This window comes from Aulonocara stuartgranti, assembly GCF_965226115.1.
Source record: "Aulonocara stuartgranti genome assembly, chromosome: 16".
NCBI lineage: Eukaryota > Metazoa > Chordata > Actinopteri > Cichliformes > Cichlidae > Aulonocara > Aulonocara stuartgranti.
In genome coordinates this window covers 12,131,170-12,151,438 of record NC_138952.1, presented here as the reverse complement: position 1 = coordinate 12,151,438, position 20,269 = coordinate 12,131,170, and the positions used below count along the sequence as shown (strand labels likewise).

The window sequence follows — 20,269 nt, the reverse complement described above, 5'->3', positions numbered from 1 at the left end:
CGCTACATCTCCTTTGGGAATCGATCCATTAGTTGCTTTTATCTTCAGTGGAAAGCTGCTTCCACTGACAGCTAGGAAGTAAGAAACAATCTGGGTCAATGGAGCGGGAATGCCCCTGTGTGGCTCTGGTATGTGTGGTATGGTCATTATGGAGAGCATGGGACAGTAGCAGCAGGTAGGGTCAAATAACAGAAGCCTGGATGATTGACAAGCAGGTGGGAAAGCAAAGGATTCCTCACTGCTGAGTAACTGTGTGTTTTCAGGCTCTTTTCAGATGACTTGGCACAAAAACAGAAGAATTTGTGTGGAATTGTTGTCATTTTATGCATTTAAGTTAAATGCTATTTATAGTCTGCTATTACTGAGGACTCTTTTCAGAACTGTATTTTTCTTTATTACATTTAAAAGGCTTTTTATTAATATAATGTAAATCAAAGGGTTGTGTCATTGCTCTTGATAAAATGCCTCAAGATATTTTTCTTTGAATGTTCTTTATAAAATATGATTAGCTTTTGACGTTTTATGTAGATGGTAGCAATTAGCAAACTGACAAGTCAGTGATAGATTGTAGCTGAAAGCTCAAAGCTGCGTTGACCTAAATACGTGTTTGACAAAACTAATGGGTACAGATTTTAGTAAAAAGTGTGGCATACAGACAGAGTGTAAGTTTAAGATTATAGTGAGACTCTAAAGACTGACCAGTAACCTAGCCACTGGATAAAAAACACTCCACTTGAATAATGCTTTACTTGAGCAATGCTCTTCAATAAGCATTTGCCCTGTTACCTTAAGAAATCCAAGTTTCCCAAGCTGACCTCTGATCTGCATTGTTCGAAAAGAAAGCTTCAATATCAGTGACGTCTGCAGTTATTTCTCTGCAGTACTAATCAGTGTACTGTGTTAATTTGGAAAGGATGGTGTGTAAAACCGGAAATATGGCTGATAAAATGCAAATGATGCAATTTTCCTTAATCTAATCCCTTAGATTAGTTTATATCTGAATGTATGCAGATTAATCAGGTTAAAAACTGTCTAACTCTTCATTTGGAAAACATTCCCCTTTCCTGTGAACTGTATTGACTGCTGCAACAACTCATTCAAAACATGAATTATTCCTGTATGGAACTGCTACTAATCCACACCCACACCTGTGTTTATTAACCTGAATGTGAATGAAATGAAAAGTAAATATGAGCTATTTTTACAGAGCAATCAATCCTCAGTATTTGCTTTTTATAGAATGTTATACAGGTTCCAGAGCAAAGTGTTGAACTGTCATTGAATGATTTGCTGCCAATGCTTGTCTAACTGTAAGCGATGGCAATAAAAATAGTATCATAGCTGCATTCCACAAATAGCAGAATTGTTGAGTATGAGCTGAATCCTCACTCCTCTAGATGCAGGCGGGGCTGTATTGGAGCAGCTTACAGTGGAGACTAAGCAGGGGAAACAGGTGTTGGTTGCTAAATGTGCTTCCAGTGAACACAGGAATGACAGCTATGTACTGGCCTCTGTGGTTGCTGGCACATTATCCACGCTGGAGCTTATAGACACAGGCTATTGCTGCTCCTACTTTGGTCTTTATGAATGGAGTGCCTTTGCCTCTGATTATTATTGTATTTTATTTTATTTTTTTCCTTTTGCAAACATTGTACCAACCTTTATTTGTTTTTTTAAAATATAGCAGTTAAAGTTATTATTTTACTAGTTTACTGCCACGTCAAGTGTCACTAATGGTAACAGTTGGTGTCAGAGCCCCTTGAAACTCTACTGGTAGCAAACTTAAATATATATTTATTTTTACTTTTACTTTATATGTCAATGTTTGTTTTTTTCATTCTACTTTTTTAATATTGAAAAGAAATTTGAGAGAACTATTATCAGATTTCCGAATATTGGCTTCCCTGTGTGTGGGCAAACACAGGAATGCTGCTGGCCAGTGTTACGGGTGGGCGTTCTTGTTGTACGCTATAAACAGCCACAAATGTTGATCTTGCCCTGTGATCTATTTATTGATTTTCATTTAGGATTTGAATCATGGTTAGGATAAAATACAGGACTTACCCAACTTTTCAAACTTTGACTTCCTGGTTGACATGGTAACACTTCCCGCTTTCTGTAAAAAACACCAGTGTTTGCAACATTATTTACATTTCATATGGAAATGCATTAATCATTAGGTATGTGTTCAAATGATGATCAATGTTATGAAACAGGTGAGTACTCATAGCGGCCAAATCCATTTTTTTTCAATCAGCAACTTCACCATTATCCTTCCCGCATGTGGACAAACAATTAATTAGTACAGTTTTAAAATGTTTTCTTTTTCAAAGACAGCCAATTAAACCAAAGTTTCTTGAGTAATAATGTGAAAACGCCTCATTGCAACCTTTTCTAAAAAAAAGTGAGTAGAAAATGTTACATGTTTGGGCATTCGCCGTGCTGTTGTCCTTCAGCAGTTACATATTACCTTCTCTATACTGCTGTGACTCTTCTCCATGGTATCATTAGAGTTTAATCGAATCTAAACAAAATTAAATTAAGCTGTAATGATCTAATCCAATCTAAATTTGATGAGAAAGCTTATAGAATTTTAATGTTAGTCGTGTTCGAACCTCCATTACGTGGCTTGTTCATTTGACCTGCTGCATTAAGGAAATAATTGGCAGTTAAGAAGGAAAGACTGCAAATATTTTACTGCAAATATTGATCTGAACCCAATGTTAATAAATATACTAAGGCTTGAGAAGCAGAACACGAGGTTCCCGGCTCCTTGGGTGTTCCTTGTCATTTGTTAAACAGGAATCAGGTATCACTTGAAACACAGAGGACTTGGTAAATCAAGTGTAATCAGCAGGACAAGTGTTCTGCGACAGTCCCAGCACGCTTCATTAGGCTGCCCTGTTGACACAAACAGAACGGTGAAAGCTGAGCCTTTCGCTAATACCCCTAACACCCGTAATACTTGTTCAAGGAGGGCAAATTAGCTCTAATTACCCCAGTGATTTGTAGACACTGAGCGGACTTGTGGAAGTGAGGAAAAAATGTTTGAATGGAAAAGGGAAGCAAAAAACAGTGAGGAGGATGTGATGAGGGATTATGACTACCATATGCTTTACTTTCCATTTCTTTTTCTAGCTAGATCTTCTCTCTTCTCCTAACCATCCTCATCTCTGTATTTATATAGTTTTGTGTTCAGACAGCTGGTGTTGTGTTGCTGATTGTAAAACTAATCATCCGCTCAATTACTCTGGAATGTGTAGCTGGGCTGTGTTATGACCGATCAACTTTCCCTCTTCTACTCTTTTTTTCATCTCTTTTCTGTGGACTCTCTCCAGTCTGCTAATCTAAACATGTGTTTTCTATCTCCACTTTCTCTTCTTCACTTGGGCTGAATTAATTCAGTTCAGTCCAAATTCACTTTTACGACACAATATGAACAAAAAGCAAAGCAAATAAAGAAAATGCCAAATTAGACTATGTCCACAATCATCTATCTTTTAATGTTGTTAATATATCATGTGTGGCAATAAGGTTAATTAGCTTTTTTTTAAGAGGTTTCAAGCTTAAAGACAGATTATGGTTGAGACTTAGCTGTGTTTCAAAAGAAGACAACCTGCTAGAGATGGGAGCATTGATCCAAACATCAGTAGTATCAATACCAATGCTGGTATTAGTATTGGATCAATACTAGCATTTTGATAGCGTATTGATTACTTTCTTGGTAATGAAAAAAATAAACCTCAAAAATGCACTATGCCAAATTTTGGAACCTTTAGAGATATGAACATTAAAAAAATCCCCAAAATTGCTTTTCAAGCTTTGAAAAGCCGTGGAAAAGCTGAGAGGTGTGTTTTGCTGTGTTAAAAAATTATTGTGGAAAGTGATTTAGTGATCATTAAAATTTGTTAAGAATTTGTTTCAGTATTGGTGTCAGCATCGGCACTGGCAAAATTTGCCCTGTATTTACTAGTTATACGACACTACTACAAAAGTTTGACTCAGTACCTTTTCAGTAACAAATAGTTACAGCTTGCAAAAGCTTTATTTTACCAGTAAAGACACTGGTTAACATGCTTATAACAGAGTACAACGGTTTTGCATTACCAGCGATAATAAAAGTGCACACAGTATGGGATGATGATATAGTGATGTCTGAGCAACATACAGCTTAACAAATTAAATGGATAACAAACAGGCTGAGGTTTAGAGGATAGCAATGATAGAATTATGAGTATGAGTTCATTATGAGTTGGAAGATCCAAAAGGTGCACCCCAGGTTGGAGGAAAATGTGAATGCTGAGAAAATAAAAGAGAAAATAGAACAATTTACTTTCTTTTCTTAAAATAAATGCATTTGTCTGCCACAGAAAGGATGAGGAGATTGGTCATGGAAGAGGCAATCATGGCAATGAGGAGATGAAGAGCTATAGCCCTAGATTGGCTCAGCACTTATCCTTTTCTCATTTGGTATCTTTTGTCCAGTGAAGCACAGTTCTGTGTGTGCATGCATATGTGTGTGTATTTGTGTGTGTGTGTGTGTGTGTGTGTGTGTAGTTGGGCTTGCAATAAGTTCTTCTGGTGAATGTAAGTGCAACTTTGAACTTGAGTGCAAATAAGATTCAAGGATAAAATTGATTCATTTTGGAAAGAAAAATTTAGAACAGGAAATCCACATGAAATAAAAATTGCTTTATTAACTTACATATTTAATCTAATCAGCTATGTTAAGCAGCAAAGAAAAAGTGGTAATGTAATCATTTACTGTTTGGGATATATTTATTGTAACATCAGCACAAAGCATAAGCTTTAAACTTTTAATAACAATCTAATGCTACATTTCCTGAAACTGTTTAACCCCATGGTAATTTTATAACAGACAAATTAATTCACTTTCATTTAACTTCCATTTCTGTGTATCTGTATTTTTTCTCCTTCCTGCAGTGGAAGTGCCTGCAGTGATTCTCCAAGGCTGCCAGCGGGATGCCTGTTTGCATGTAACTACACTACATGCTGATGTGGAGGCTGTATGCTAATGCAAATGAAGAGCTTACTTGCAAATTGTGGCCTTTCATTTTCCACCATATAATGAACCCAAACATCAATATCTTCAGCAAGCATGGGAGACACAACCAGAACTCCAGTCGATGAATGCTCCAAAGTGGTGCAGTGCTTGGTGACAAAGCTGTGTTGTGCAAAACAAAAGAAGAGCTAAAAACATAGATAAATGTGATCATGTTATTTAAGTAGCTAGCGTTAATTGCATGCATGTGTAATAAATGTAATTTCTTGCATAAAAAGTAATATATAATTACATTTCTTTTTACATTTTGCATCGTAAGAGATCTTTTGAAGTCATTTTCTTACAATTATTTGTTACTGCTAGGCTGGACAATTGCAATTCTTGATGATCAGGCTGTTCTGAAAGCTCCCTTAAGACTTGTCAGTTGAGCCACATTGGCGGCAATTGGCTTAACGTTGCTTAGACTGCAGGCTCTTTGTGGTTCCTAGAGTTTTTAAAAGTTGAATGGGAATAAGCTCAATAACCCTCTCTAGTTTTAAGATTAAGCCTAAATTGTTCTTTTTTTAAAATAATTTTTATAATTAGGATTGAGTCACGTGACCCTGAACCACTCTTTAATTACGCTACCATAGGATTAGGCAGCTAGAGAATTTTCCATGATGCTCTGAGTGTTTCTTCTCCACTCTTTTCACTCATCATCTGCTTTACCACTGCACACTATAAAATTTTGTCTTCTCTTTTTGATACATTGTGTTTTGTCTTCTTGGGCTTTCCTTTTTTTGTACTTCTCTTTCCCCTCATCCCCAAAACCATGGCAGATACCTGCTCCTCCCTTCTCTTTCATCTCTTCCTTAAAAAAGGGGAGTTCTTGTTCCCTGCTCTTGCCAAGTGCTTGCTGTGATGGTTGGGATTTTCTCTCTAATGCTGCAAGATCTTTACCTACAGCGTAGTGCCTGGAGGCAACTATTGTTGAGAACTGGTGCTATATAAATAAAATATAAACTACTTAAAAATAAAGTATATAAAGTAAAAATGTTAGCTTTCTAAAGGCCTATCTGTAAAAAACAAAAAGAAAAACAACTCAACACAAAACAAAGATAAAAATAATACAAAGTAACAATTTATTTCGCCTCATTTACATTTTTTTCAGGTTGCAGGAACTCATGTGTTACGTCTTTCAATGAACCATAGACCAGCTAACGTAAACAGACAAGTGAATGAAATGATAGTGAAACAAACATTCAGTTCTGATTAAATAAGTGTTTCTCCGTTGGGCTTTTCTTTTCTATGCGTCATAATTTGTTGATAGTTTAGATGGAAACGCAGCTGCTGTGCTCCAGATTTAAAGTCCTGCTGTTTAGTCGAGATGGAGAGTGAGATACGTGGGAGCGGAGCAGGAATGTTAGTGGGCTGGTACTGCTGATCATACCACCTGGTCAGACCACTCACCCCACACACACACACACACACACACACACACACACACACACACACACACACACACACACACACGGACAAGTGTGTTTCTATTAGTTCAGAGGACATTACATTGACTTGCGATTATTTCCTATGAGCTCAACCTTTAAACCAAGCCTTTACTTTAAAAATGAAGCATATGCTTTAGGGGAATATAGGATATGACCCTACAATGTGACACATGTGTATATATTTGTTCTGTCACATCATGTGTAATACAAGTACACTCACACACATAAACATACACACACTATTTGTGTAATCAGTTCTTGATTGTAAAAATTAGATTTTAGTCATATTATAAACATGTCTGCATTTGGTCAGTCAGTTCATTCTACAAGCTGAAATCAACCAAGACTTCCATTCAAGTGATTGATGAATCTGATATAAACATATCAAACTCAACTGTGGTACGTAAGGTCAGAATTTCTGTGTGTGTGCCTGCCCCCGTCCGACAAACTTCCTGTCCAGACGGAAATGCATTCCTCGGTGTGTATTTGTCAGTCTGGCGGTGTCTGTTTTTAAATGTGCGTTTGTGTGGAAACAGACAACAGACATTTCATGGTATCAAACAATAACGGTCTGTGGAATGTAAACCACTTCCCTTGGTACTGCAGCACAGATCCTGTTGGCTGAATAACATAACATATATGCTCACAGCTGAAGCGCTCAAATTTTTTCCTTTCTTATGTGGTTGTGTTTGAATTTTATAGTATATATGTGCAGCTTCTACTCAAGTAAGTCTTATCTTTAAAGATTCTGATTCAGCATATTAACATGATAAACTTCTGTTTTATTAATTCAGTAGTTATTGAAGTCATTTCTCTTTTAAAATGTGTAGATTTCAGAAGTTATTCTACCTTTATGACATATGTGAAAGAAGGTCTTGTACATGAGATGTACTGTTAAAATACAAGGCTTCTGTGGCTCAGGTGGTAGAGTGGCTTGTCTATCAATTGGAAGGTTGGGGAATAGGCTAGGCTCCTCCAGTCTGCATACTGAAGTAGTGACCAAGGGTTGACCTCGATGCATCTATCTGTATGTGTTTGTAAATGTTAGAAAACGGTCAGACATCTGTAAAAGCTGCATGAATGTTTGTGTGATTGAGTGAATGAGACTTGTAGTGGACTATGCTTTGATTTGAAAGATGCTGTATATGTACCAGTCCTTTTAAAAATAGAGAAAATGCCAGCATCAAATCAACATGGATGCTTTTCTTTATTAAAGACATTTCCTACATTTGGAAACAACAAACTAACACATAATGGGAACAGCAACAGAGTGCCGCCTAAAATAAACTGATCCTTTTCTAAACTTTGCTTTGGATTAGTGCATCGTGGTCTTGATTTCTACATATCTGCAAGTTTCTGTCAGAGAAAACAAAGCACCTGCAAAGGTTTTGCTTTTCAGATGTTGAATTTATTCCTTAAACATACAGTATCAATATTTACACTACAAATTCCCCGAAAGGCAAAATTGAAAGGCAGCTTCCAAACAACAGTTTTAGCAGAGGTCATCCAGCAAATGACAATATAGCATGGCTTAAATGAACACAGACACATAAGCAATTTATAGTCATCATCAAACATTTTACTGTACAAAACAAAATGGGGGTCAAAATCAAGCTCTTGAAACAGAACCACTTAGTCACGCATCACATGGAAAGTAAATTGGTGTTTTGTGCTGACAGAAAAGAGACCTTCCATTCTTAAAGCTAGTAGTCTTTTTTTTTATTGTTCTTCGAGGGCCTTGACGTGCAGCCAAAGCATACTGATCACTGTCATTTAAGTCCAATCCTGAGTTCATATCAGTAATTGTGTGGACAGTGCAGGACTCGTAGATTAAGCTACAGTTAGCATTCTATAGCTACATTTTGAATTACAGTGCTGGTGTTGCAGCCATACATTGATAAGCCACATAGTAAGTCCTTTTTGGCATAAGTTGAGCTTTTTGCCAGTCCATCAGTTAGAACCAAACTGATGTCTTTGCTTTGGTTTGATCAAGAGCTGCAAAGAGAAACAAACAGGGTTAAAATGTTATTGTGAGTTTAAGATTTAATGGCGCAGTAAAAAAAAAACATGTGAACTTTGACCAAGGCTTGTCAGAGTTACTGAGCCGTTATATCTACCTGTGTCATATGCCTCTAAAGATCCATGGAGACCAGAAGGAGTCCAAGTGGCAGAGGTAGCCGTGACATTGTTGTTGCTGCTGGGTTCGATCCCTGCCTTCACCCCCTTGCCGTGTGGGGAACCCCCTGTGTTGGTGGATGTCTGACTTTGGCTCCTAACACCAGGCAGCACGAGTGAATTGAATCTGGAATCCAATGCCGTGCTGTGAGCTGGGTATGTATGAAGCATGGGGTGATGGTGCCGAGTGTGGATGTGGGGGTGGGAATGGTAGACGTCATGAACATTTGGGTAACCGCTTGTGCTCTGGTGGTTCAGGCTGTAGGTCCAGCTATCAGGAAGGGTAGCTGCAGGTGAGAGGCTGGCCTGGGAAAGCATGTGGCCGGCCCACAGAGCTCCATCCTGTTGGTTGAATGAAACAGGGCTGGAGGAAAAGCCTGGGTGGACTGAAACAGAAACAGCGGGGATACAGGAGCTGCTCTGGGATGGATAAGTGTTGTTCCAAGCTGAGCTTCCCTGACCTTCAGTGAGAGAGCCACCATCTGAAACAATCACATCACAAAGACTTAAAAGACTGACACAAGCTATTTTTCACAATTTTTTGATTTAATTTTTAGGGGTTTTGTAACTATTTGGATAGTTAAACCAAGTCAGTGCATCAATACATAGGCAAGTGTTGCCTACTCACCTTTCCATAGGCCAGCGGTGGTTGAAGCCAAAGGCTGAGTCACTCTAATGGGCTTGGTATCGCCACTGAAGGTGCTGGACTGACTGAGAGCACGAGAGAAGTGCTCATCTACCACATCACCAATGTTTCCTTGGAAGTAGGTAAACAATACACACCGGGAACTCAAGTACTCTGTCTCTGCTGGCTGAGTACCATCCTTTAACTCGGAATCAGATGAAGATCTGCTGCCTGATTCAGCACCTGCTGCTGCAGGACCCTGCTGTAGGACCTCTTCTCTGGGCAGTATCCCTCTTCCTCCTCCTTGGTGTTGGTCCATGCACTCCTGCATCTTACTGTAAACACTCAGCTTTCTCTGGAATGAGATACAAATAGAGATTAAATGAAAGTTTAAAAGAACAGTAGCTCAAGTTTATTAGAATTTAAATTTTAAAATAATGACCATCTTTGTGTTGGTTTTGAATAGATATAATACAGAAGACAATAATTTCTCACATGTTGGTGGTGCTAACAGTTACACAGAGTTCTAAATGTCATAAATAAATGACATGGAGTCACACTGTACCACTAATTATTTGATGTGGAAGCTGACTGGGAATCGTGTGAAACTAAGATTCTTTTCGCCTCCATTTTGCATTCAAACTATTTGTAAAGCTCAGTGTGCCTGATCCACATTCCTCAGTGACTGACTGACTGTCATTACATCACCGTTTGACCGCAGGATTAATAGTTCCGTGTCATTACGCCTGACCTGTGTTGAATACCAATCTCCAGACTGGAATTTAATCACACAAAAAGGAAATTTAAGGTAAAAGTTATTAAAGCAATTGAAGGATAAAGACTTTGGAACAGAAACAAATTGAAATCGATTGTTCACCAAGGACATTTTATAAATCATCTTAAAACTTTCCTCCGTTGATGATATTTAACAACTTTTTTCTGCTATAATATTTTAATTCCAAACTCAGTTTTAGTTATTTTTTTGTCTTCTGCCAGGTACTTAATTATTATACATTTAGTTTTATAAATCTTTTGCTTGTAGTATGCTTATAAATTGAATACGAATTTCGATTATCTTGTGAAAATAGAAAAGTCACGCGTCCCCCTGTAGGGCACACGAGCCCTCAAATGGGAAAAAATAAGCTTATTTTCAAGCAAAAAGGAAAGCCTCGAGCTGAGATCTCGGTGTCTGCCCCTCTTAGTGCCTTCAAAAGTTTTGCGATGAATGTCTCACCTGTTGTTGTTGGTGATGGTGGTTATAGTAAGTTGCCTTGTACGCCGCTGCTGGGAGGTAGTGCGCTCCATAGCTTTGGTGGTACATCACATCCAGGCAACTCATCGCGACGGAGCGAAACGGATAAGGAGAAGAGGGAAGCCGAAGGAGAGAAACTGGCGAAACACAGCCGAGGGGTACTCTCCTTGAAACTTCAGACGGGCTGTGTCTTCTGAGCCATCAGTGTCTCCATATATGCCCAAACGCATACAATAGCCATGTCGCCCAGTTTGCATAGAAACAATGCGCCTCCCGTTGCGCGCTCCACCAGCACCACCCGGGGCCACAAAATAGTTCAAAACGGTATGAGACGCACACAATATCCGGAAAAAAAACCTATCCCCTGACAAGTTTTCAGATAGTTCTTGATTGGACAAGCATCATCTTCTCTTGTTTTTCCCCTCTTTCTGTTTTGGAGGGGAGTTATATATTTAGAGAGGGCTGGGGCCGTTACGCACGCCCACCGGGGAAGGGCCTCTATGGCGCAGAGTTTAGTAATGTAGTATTATTGCCGAAAGTCTGAGGGTTTGTCGAGGTTTCCCTACAGTAAAGTTTAACACTGAGCGCTTGTGTGGCATGCCACTATTAATATCTGAACAAAGATTAGATTAGAGAGAGACTACAAATCCTAAACTTAAATCACCATTATCGACAAAGAAGTTTAATTTATTACGTGTCATTTCTTATTTTCAGCCGTTTTCATTGGTCTGATTACAAATGTCTTTATTTTCTAAGTACGGGTCTATCAAAATATTCTCCACAGTGTCAAAGCTTGTTAACCATTAATAATTGTAGTAACTGAATCACAGTCAGATTAGTCTAAAAATACTGCAGCAGGCTCATTTAAAACTCCTAATATAAAATTAACACTGTCAGGTTAGTCATTATAGGAAAGGCTGCTTTGAAATTTGCCATGAGAGGAGGGACTTTAATTTAAAAAAACCCTTGACCCTTTTCTTGTGGTCAAACAGCCTCGTCTGTAGGTCGTCTGTGAGCAACGGCTGGTGCGTTACAATGACTAAAATAATGTGAAGGATAAGTAATGAACGGTTTTTTTTAGCATCGAGATGAAGACCTCAGAATCTCAAAACAGCAGCAAAATATCTTTTTAAAAATCGTGGCAACTAAAACTCAGTAGGGCCTCGCTCTTCATTACAAACAGTGCCTGCTAATCATCATTTCCCCCTCAGCGCTTTGATTGGGAGATCTGAGCTGTTTGCTGCCATCTATTGACAAGGATAATAACATCACATGGTTATCAGTTTGTCCCATAGTGAAGCAGCCAGCTAAAGACATTTTGCCATCATGGTTATGAAGCCAAACATGTGATTATATATTAATGTTATTGAGGCAAGAAAAAAAAAGCTCCAGAAATCCCATATATACATGACGAAACTTGCTTCAATAGTTGTTCAAAACATTAAAAAATAATAATAATAATTTTCATCACTTTTTTTCCCAGTGAACACGTGACTGCTCCTAACCCATCATTACATTGATTTTTATTTACAATGAGGCTGTGTCACTCTTGCATCTTTTCTTATGGTATCATAGTATTCCATATCTGTTTTGTCTGATTGACTCAGTCCAAAAGCAAACTTTGAAATTTGAAAATGTTTACATATATTTAATGCAGTTCATTAACAACAACAGGAAACACAAGAACGTGTAAGTACATTCATTGTGAACTGAAACAAAAAAGTGTGTTTTGTCCCAGTTCCAAATGAACACTTACATAAAATTGCTTCTGATCTCATTGAATGCATAGAATGCTAACCAGGTGGTAAGCCAGGTGTTGTGATTTTAAAGAAAGCAACTGCCCCACAGTCCACAGCAAAGGAGATGAGAAACAAAAAAAACAGACAGTCCCTCAAAATCTACTAGTTTCTATTAAAAAAAGATAGAAAATCAGTTATGCTGTGTCAAAAATAATGGTTATATGTAATTTTAAAAAGTAGAAAGGGTGGGAATGACACTAAAACAATTGGTCTAAAAACCCGAGAGCTTATATCTTATCACACTAATTAGCCTTTTCTAATTCCTGCTGAGTTAACACTATATTGTAACTAAAGCACTTCCTTATTCTGCAGTTTTTTTCTGCAAAAATGCTGCTGCTTAAAAAAACAGGCTGTATTTGGGCTAATGACACCTAGCTCCTCCTCTCCTTCAAGTATCTGGCTTATATGCAGCATGCCTGTTCTTCCCTGTGGTTCAGTAAATTTAAAATATGACGATGAGGTCTGAGAGCTTTGTTACTGCCAGCATATTTCTTTGCAGACATGTCTAATGAAAAAATATTTATAACATACATGAATCCAGTACTTCTGACCTGAATGCTGAAGAGCTTTGGAGCACTGTGGATGTTGTTTGAAAGCTTGGCACATGCATATATACACCCACAGTGTATGTATGCATGTATAGTATGGATTTACAGTAGGTGTCCTGTTCATTTTCCCAGTAAAACAAGCCAACAGGCACAACACCAGGGTATTGAAACCAGTGAATGTTATTCACAAAGAACTTTTCCTACTTCCCTTCTGCACGTGTCAAAATGTGAAAAGGGGTACTATCACATGCCATTTCATTAGGTACGCTTGCTCAAATGTAAAATTGCTTTCTGGTCTTATGAGTCTTGATTTTATTGCAGGTGGTAGGGCAAGAAATTGGTGCAAACAACATGAAAGTATGGTTCCATCCTCCTTTATATCAAAGGCTCAGGCTGATGGTGGTGTAATGGTTTGGGATATATTTTCTGGGCACACGTTGTGCCTTTTAATACCAACTGAACATCATTTAAATGCATTGCTGCTGACCATGTCCATCCCTTTATGCCAACAGTTTATGCATGTTCTTATGGCTGCTTCCAGCAGGATAACACATGATAACATCACGTCAGCTCAGATCATCTCAGACTGGTTTCTTGAACATAACAATGAGCTCACAGAACAGTCAGTTCTGAAGGTAAAAGGGGGGTTCCAGCTCAGTACTGACAAGGTGTAATTCATGAAGTGGCCAGTGAGTATATCACTTACAGTGCTTTGAAAAAGCATTCCCCCCCTTCTTGATTGTTTTTTATTTTTGCATATTTGTTGGACTTAAATGTTTCACATCATCAAATAAATTTCAGTGTTAGACCAAGACAACACAAGTAAATGTAAAATGCAATTTTTAAATTATGATTTCGTTTATTTGGGGAAAAAAGCTGGACAACTCTACCTGGCCCTGTGTGAAAAAGCTGTTGTCCCTAAACCTAATAACTGGTTGTGCCACACTTGCCAGCAAGGACTGCAATGAAGCTTTTGCAATAACTGGCAATGTGTTTTTTTTTATTTCACTGAGGAATTTTAGCCCACTCTTCTTTGCAGAATTATTTTAATTTACACACTTGAGGATTTTCAAGCATGAATGGAACTCAGATTTTCCGAAAGGTTCAACTATTGTCTCGTCAGTTTACAGAATATTTTCCCAAAAATCATCAAAATGTTGAGATGAGCCTTTGTGTTCCTTTTGGTCAGCAGGGATTTTTGTCTTGTAACTCTGTCATAGATGTAATTTAAGGCCAGTTTATTTCTTATTTTTGAATCTTGAACGCTGACCTTAACTGAGGCAAGTAGGGAATGACGTTCTTTAGATGTTATTCTGGGTTCTTTTGTGACCTTCTGGATGAACTGCTGATCCCCTCTTGTCGTAAGTACTTCGGCCACTTCTGAGATAGTTCATTGCAATTTCAAGTTTTCTCCTTTCGTGGAGAATGGCTCTTACTGTGGTTCAAAACCTTAGAAATGACTTTGCAACCCTTCCCAGACCGGCAAATGTCAATGATTTTGTTTTTCTCTTTTTCGTTCCTTCAAATTGTGGCATGATGTGTTGCTTCTCTCTTCTTGAGATCTTTTAGCCTACTTTGTCAGAAAGTTTTCATTTAAGTTACGTCTTGATTCATCAGGTCTGGTAGTCATCAAAGCTGGGTGTGGCTTGTCAAACTGATCTCAGCTTTGTTGTTTAATATTAAAAGTTTTTGATGATCTAAAACATGTAAGTCTGACAAATATGCAACAAACTAATAAATCAGGGAGGGTGCAAATACTGTTTCACAACATTATATAATCAATTGCCTGATCCATTTTGGCTAACTCAAGGATATCATAGGCTTCTTCATACTTAACCTTTTTACACAGAATATATATGTTTCATGTAAAGAAAGCACGTGTTTAGCCCAAATATCCCTTTGAAAGTGCATATAACAAATGCATGTACCATTCATCTTTCTCACTTTATGCACACCTTTAATCAGTGTGCAACTCTCCCACCCACAAACATGAGCGCATGAAAAACGAATGTCTGAGAAACACAACAGGAAGATTTATTATTAATTTTTCTCATCCTGCCTCACTGCATGTTGTTACCAGATATGATGGCACTTCGGGGACTGTGGCAAGAGAGTAAGTGTCATTATTTTCACTCATTTTTCATTCACTTTGATGTCACAATGAGAGTGTGACTTATTCCCTCATAAGCAGAAGGTGCTAAAGTGGGGCAGAGCTGTTGAGAAAAACAATACAATATACAGGAACATTTTCAGGATTTTATATTATTTCAGAACAACTCCACTTTTTATTAACATTGCCAAAGGGTAGTCAAAGGAGCTTGCAAAGGAAAGCGTCTGGACTTCTTTAAGTTGCTTGAAGACGTTTCACCTCTCATCCGAGTGGCTTCTTCAGTTCTAAGGTCAAATGGCGGAGAGTCCCAGATTTAAACCCAGTGGGAGTATTCCCCCAAAGAGGGACAAAAGGACCCCCTGATGATCCTCTAATCACCTGAACCAAGGTGTGAAAATGGATGTGGGTCCCAATCAGCCAGGGTTTCGGGTGACCCACAGCTCCTTTGACTACGATGACCTGGATGACTGAGAACCTTCACAGACATTGCCAAAGGGTGGAAAGCCAAATTATCATGGGGAGGATATTTTGAGCTTTTTTTTTTAAATGAATATCTTAATTAAGTTCTAATAACTTAATTGCCAAATGTGTATATACTAATTTCCGTCCCCTGAATTAATAACATTTAATTAGAACCACCGAAACGACAATTATCTAATCAGTTATACAGTGGATAAAACAATATCGCTCAGTCTTATTCAATACAACAAAGATAGTGATCGGTAACTGGGACAGTTTGACACATTACTCAGTGTGACAACACTAGCAGCCAAAGACTGATTATACAATTGTGCAGAGATGGCAGAGTTTATCCATATCTCCAGCTAGTGTTGTATAGGAAAACTCACAGACTGGCTTTGGAAGTGGGGCAGTGGAACACGCGGATGCCGGGAGACAGTGCAAGTATTCAAACTTTATGATGGTATTCCATACACATTCATGCACACATGCTGCACAGTTCAGAGCATATTACAACAGACACATACACACAAGCTCTCTGACACAGGCAGTGAACCTCAGGGGCTTTCTGCCAAACATCTGGAGAAGCCCGTGCCTCCGCTGCTCTGCTCCTTAATGAGGCACAGAGATGATTATTAGTGGCTGTTTTAGAGGGGGAAATTGAGGGAGGAGAGGGGAAGGGATAGAAATTAAAGTGAAATTGGATAACTGTTTGCTTTTTACCCAAAAAAAAAGAAAAAAGAAAAAATGAGCGGAACCTCCAGTGCTTTAGATCTAAAGACATTCCACATCCCTATTAAAACTTCACCGTCAGAGAAACATGAACAGGGTTTGAGGGGGTACATCCCAAGAAACCAAAAGAAAAAAGAAGTCACAAGTGTAATGTCCTACATTAGAGTCTGAGACATAATTATTAAGGCCCCCACAATATGAAAAGCATTTTTAGAAGTGATTTTAGAACAAGATTTTGCACCAGTCTACTTTTGCAGGATTTTACCAAATGGTTTGGCTTTTTTGTTAGCTTCACCCCGTGAGCCTTATGAAGCAGGTGTGACATAATGCTGAGTGCTGCTGATGATATGTCACATTAAGCAGACTGCAACATCATGAGTTTTGAAGTGAGGTTGCCATCCTTCTTTTCCCCCAGAGATTCTATGGAAACACACACCTGCCTAAGCTGGACATATAGATGACCTTATAGAGCGATGATGATGATGAAGCTGATGAGGTGATAACATTGACTGTAATAAATGCAAATAACCTGCAGGCTGCAAATAAATGCTGGTTCTTTAGAGTGTAAATTCTATTTTAGAACAAATATCCTCAAGATGCACTTGACCTGAGGTTCATATTTTTTTACAGTGTAAAAGTTTTTTAATATTATACTTTAATTTTTTATTCTTAGTGGTAAACCTGTGTAAATATGACTAAATTAAATAGATCACATCACCATATAGCATCTCATTGTCATATATCTAATTTAATTACTAAAAGAACTACTTGTACAATTGCAAGCATTACCCGCTGACTATTATGATGGAGATGGATAAACTCCTGCTCCATCTCTAACTGGTGACCGGTTGAAGGTGTAACACGCCCGTCATTCAAATGGGCTGGCTCCATCCGAGTTGTGACCTTAGTTGGACAAGCAGTTAAAATAAATGAAAAAATAAAATAGAGCAGGCATGCCAACCACACAGTTCATATTCAGCCATGTTGTGTTATTATAATAGCTAATAACTGCTCACTTCATTTTAGATGAAGATGAGCAATAGGCTTTATTGCACCTCTCTTTCCTTTTCCACAAAAAACATCAAGAGAAGCTCAATTGTCCATCTAAGGCCAAGAAACCTAAATTGCATCTGTTAAATTTCTTCCATCACACACTTCTTCTTTTACACATTTGATGTGATTTCAACAGGATATTTAGTTTGGTGGTAGATGTTGGAATTCTTTAGTTAAAAACATGCTACATGGTATGTGTATGTGCCTGTATACTCAAGGTGGATATTGCACTCTATGTTGCTGTAGTAATGCTGTAAAATGCTGTAAACTACTCTTCATAGAGTGCGTGTAAGAGGTGGGGGAGGAGTGGAGACTAAGTCTAATTAAAGATCCATTAGTGCTTCTCCAAGCACATGTATATGAGTGGATTCCTGTTCATTATTAGCCATTTTCAGACTTAAAAAGTAACTACTTACTGTACTTGGACACATATTTTCCTCTCATTTAACGTGAGATTGTGAACATAGATGCATAATTCAGTTTAAGTGAGACACAAAGCAACACAGTGGAATCATTTGCACTGTAGCGCCCTGCTAATGAGGAGCAGCCATTCATTTGTGAGTTAATGGAAATGTAATTTACATGTTAATCCAAAGAAAAAGAAACTGTTAGAACTGTTTTTTCTTCTAAAAGCCCACACTTGTGCTTCTTCATTATCTATTTCCATTGTTCTTGCCATTTTTGCACATTTTATAAATGGAAATGAGACTTTTTAATTGCAAAGTCTAGACAAAGAAAAGCACTTCCTCCACTGTGCTTGCTAGAGTGAGAGTGTCCACAAATAGTTTGTCTGTTACAAAGTGACCAGTGGATTTTAGGTTCGCAGTAAGCATGCTGACCTTGCTTAAAAAGCAGATAATTGCCCAATCCTCAAGTTTTAGCTCATATTCTGCATGTATGAAGATAATGGGAACTGCCCAGGCATCCCTGCAGAAGTTAATGAGATGACAGAGACTCAAAAGCAGGGTCAGGTGGATGGAGGGCAATACACATGAGAGATGTGGCTCTCCTTTAGAGGATCACGCTGGGAAATATGTTCCTTTCAAGCTAAATGGACAAGGATTTCAAAGCTGAATGAGAGAATCCACACCAAATTGGAAAGCAGGGTAGTAATATAACATTGTTTATGTATAATATTTGGACTCTACAGTAGATATGTGTGAAATTAAGCACTTAAGGTTAAGAAATGTGTTTAAATAACACTATTTTTGCACTAGTACCTTTCAAAGCTAAATTTTGTTTCCTAGTTTAACAAATTACATGGGGAATTACACAGAAGACATTCATATTATATTTGACAGTAACAAAATGCTCTCCATAAAAATAAAAAACACAAGGGAAGAGAAACCTCTTTTACTGTGCTGTCACCCTGAAAAAAACAGTTTTGCGCATATCAGCTAAATATGTCTCCTTTTTAATCTTTAATGAAACACACAAAAGGGTTGTAAGATACGGGGACAAAAATCAAACCCATCCCCAAGATGCAAATACATGTGAACTGCATCAATACATACAACACCTTTCTCAGCTATCTGTTCCATAAACTCTCTCATTTTGTCTGATGCCTCCTTTGCTTAACTTTACAAATTTCCTCCCTCCTTTTGCAGAGTGAAGGACTTGTCCTCCATTGCCCTTCCAGCTGTAATGCTAATGGTGTGTCTGAGCCTGAGCTCCTGCTGGGACCACCAGCCCACTTCTTGTGGTCACAGCTTGGCCCTAAGGCAAGAAGGCCCGTGGACTGGAGAGACAGACGAGAAAGACAGAGAGAAAAAGAGAGGAAGGGCAAAAGATGGTTCTGGTTTGATGCATGTAGAGCATACCCTCAGACAGATTGGCATCCCCAGGCAAAAAGGACCTGTGGATAAAAGAGGGTTTGACTGAATTGTGTGTATGTGTGTGTTTCACTAAGTGTGACATCTAAAATTGGTGCCAGCAGCAGATTTAAACAATAACACCTCACTGTTTGACCTTACTCACAAAACCAGCAGCCTGTGAGATGTCTTCGTGTGTGTGTGTGTGTGTGTGTGTGTGTGTGTGTGTGTGTGTCTGTCTGTCTGTATATGCATGTATCCCTTTCATTGATTTTTATACATCATAAATCATGTACATCATGCAGCTCCACACCTGCATCTTAGTGTTGTTTCTTCCAGCTTGTATGCTGTGGTGTATGTGTGCGTATGTGTAGGCGTGCTTCCTGGGAGGCTCGGGAGGTCGGGGCAGGCAATGATGATGAGCACACACTACAGGGGAAAATAATCTCTCATTACCCAGAATTCCCTGATGCTACGATGCGCTGGTGAGCGCGACTAGATTTGTCCCACAGGCAAAAACGAGTGGAGTCACTCACTCGATTTATTAGACCATTCCAAACTCCCCTGCCCTCTGCCTCCCCTGCTGTTACCACCCTGTTCAACTCCTTCCTATCATCACTCCGTCTCGCACTCTCTCAGTCACCTGCTGTCTTCCATATGTTCTTAGTCCCTTGCCGGCTTCGCACTTTTTTTGGGAACTGGATGGAAATATCTTATTAAATACTTATCTTAAAAGTTTGTCTTTAAAGTGTGTCATCTGGAACTCTTACTTTGAAGAGTTTGACAGTTTTAACTTTAGCATTCATTTGTGTTCTTGCAGAGTTAGATAAGAAAATCAATGCCTCTCTTACATGTGCTCAACTCGAACCTGCAGTCTTGCTGAGTACAGCATAAAGACTGGAAACATGAAACTTCTAGACATCTAGTGTGGCTCTCACGGTGATGAAATAAGCCTATAGAAGCACCTTTAAACTTACTGTCTATAAATTTTCTTTTAATTTTAATGGGTAGAAAAACTACAGAAAATGAACAACACTTTATTTTATGAAGGGTTATGGAAGATCTTTTGTCTGCACACTCACATCCAAACTCAAACCCAAGAAAAGGTCTACACATTTATGATATCCTCCGTTCATTTGTTAACTCCCATCTTAAAACCCTGAATTTAGCATTAACGTTGGTACCTTTGTTTTTA

The 20,269-nt window shown here is 38.5% G+C and overlaps 1 protein-coding gene across 1 annotated transcript; it reads right to left on the bottom strand.

Moving 5' to 3' along the window:
- Window positions 1–7,787: 7,787 nt before the first annotated feature.
- Window positions 7,788–11,046, bottom strand: vgll3 (vestigial-like family member 3). The gene is made up of 4 exons (XM_082507143.1): window positions 10,545–11,046; window positions 9,314–9,665; window positions 8,628–9,167; window positions 7,788–8,505 (listed from the first exon to the last, which is right to left on the bottom strand). The coding sequence occupies exons 1-4, from the start codon at window positions 10,647–10,649 to the stop codon at window positions 8,465–8,467; spliced, it is 1,038 nt and encodes a 345-aa protein (XP_082363269.1). The 5' UTR covers window positions 10,650–11,046; the 3' UTR covers window positions 7,788–8,464.
- Window positions 11,047–20,269: the final 9,223 nt, after the last annotated feature.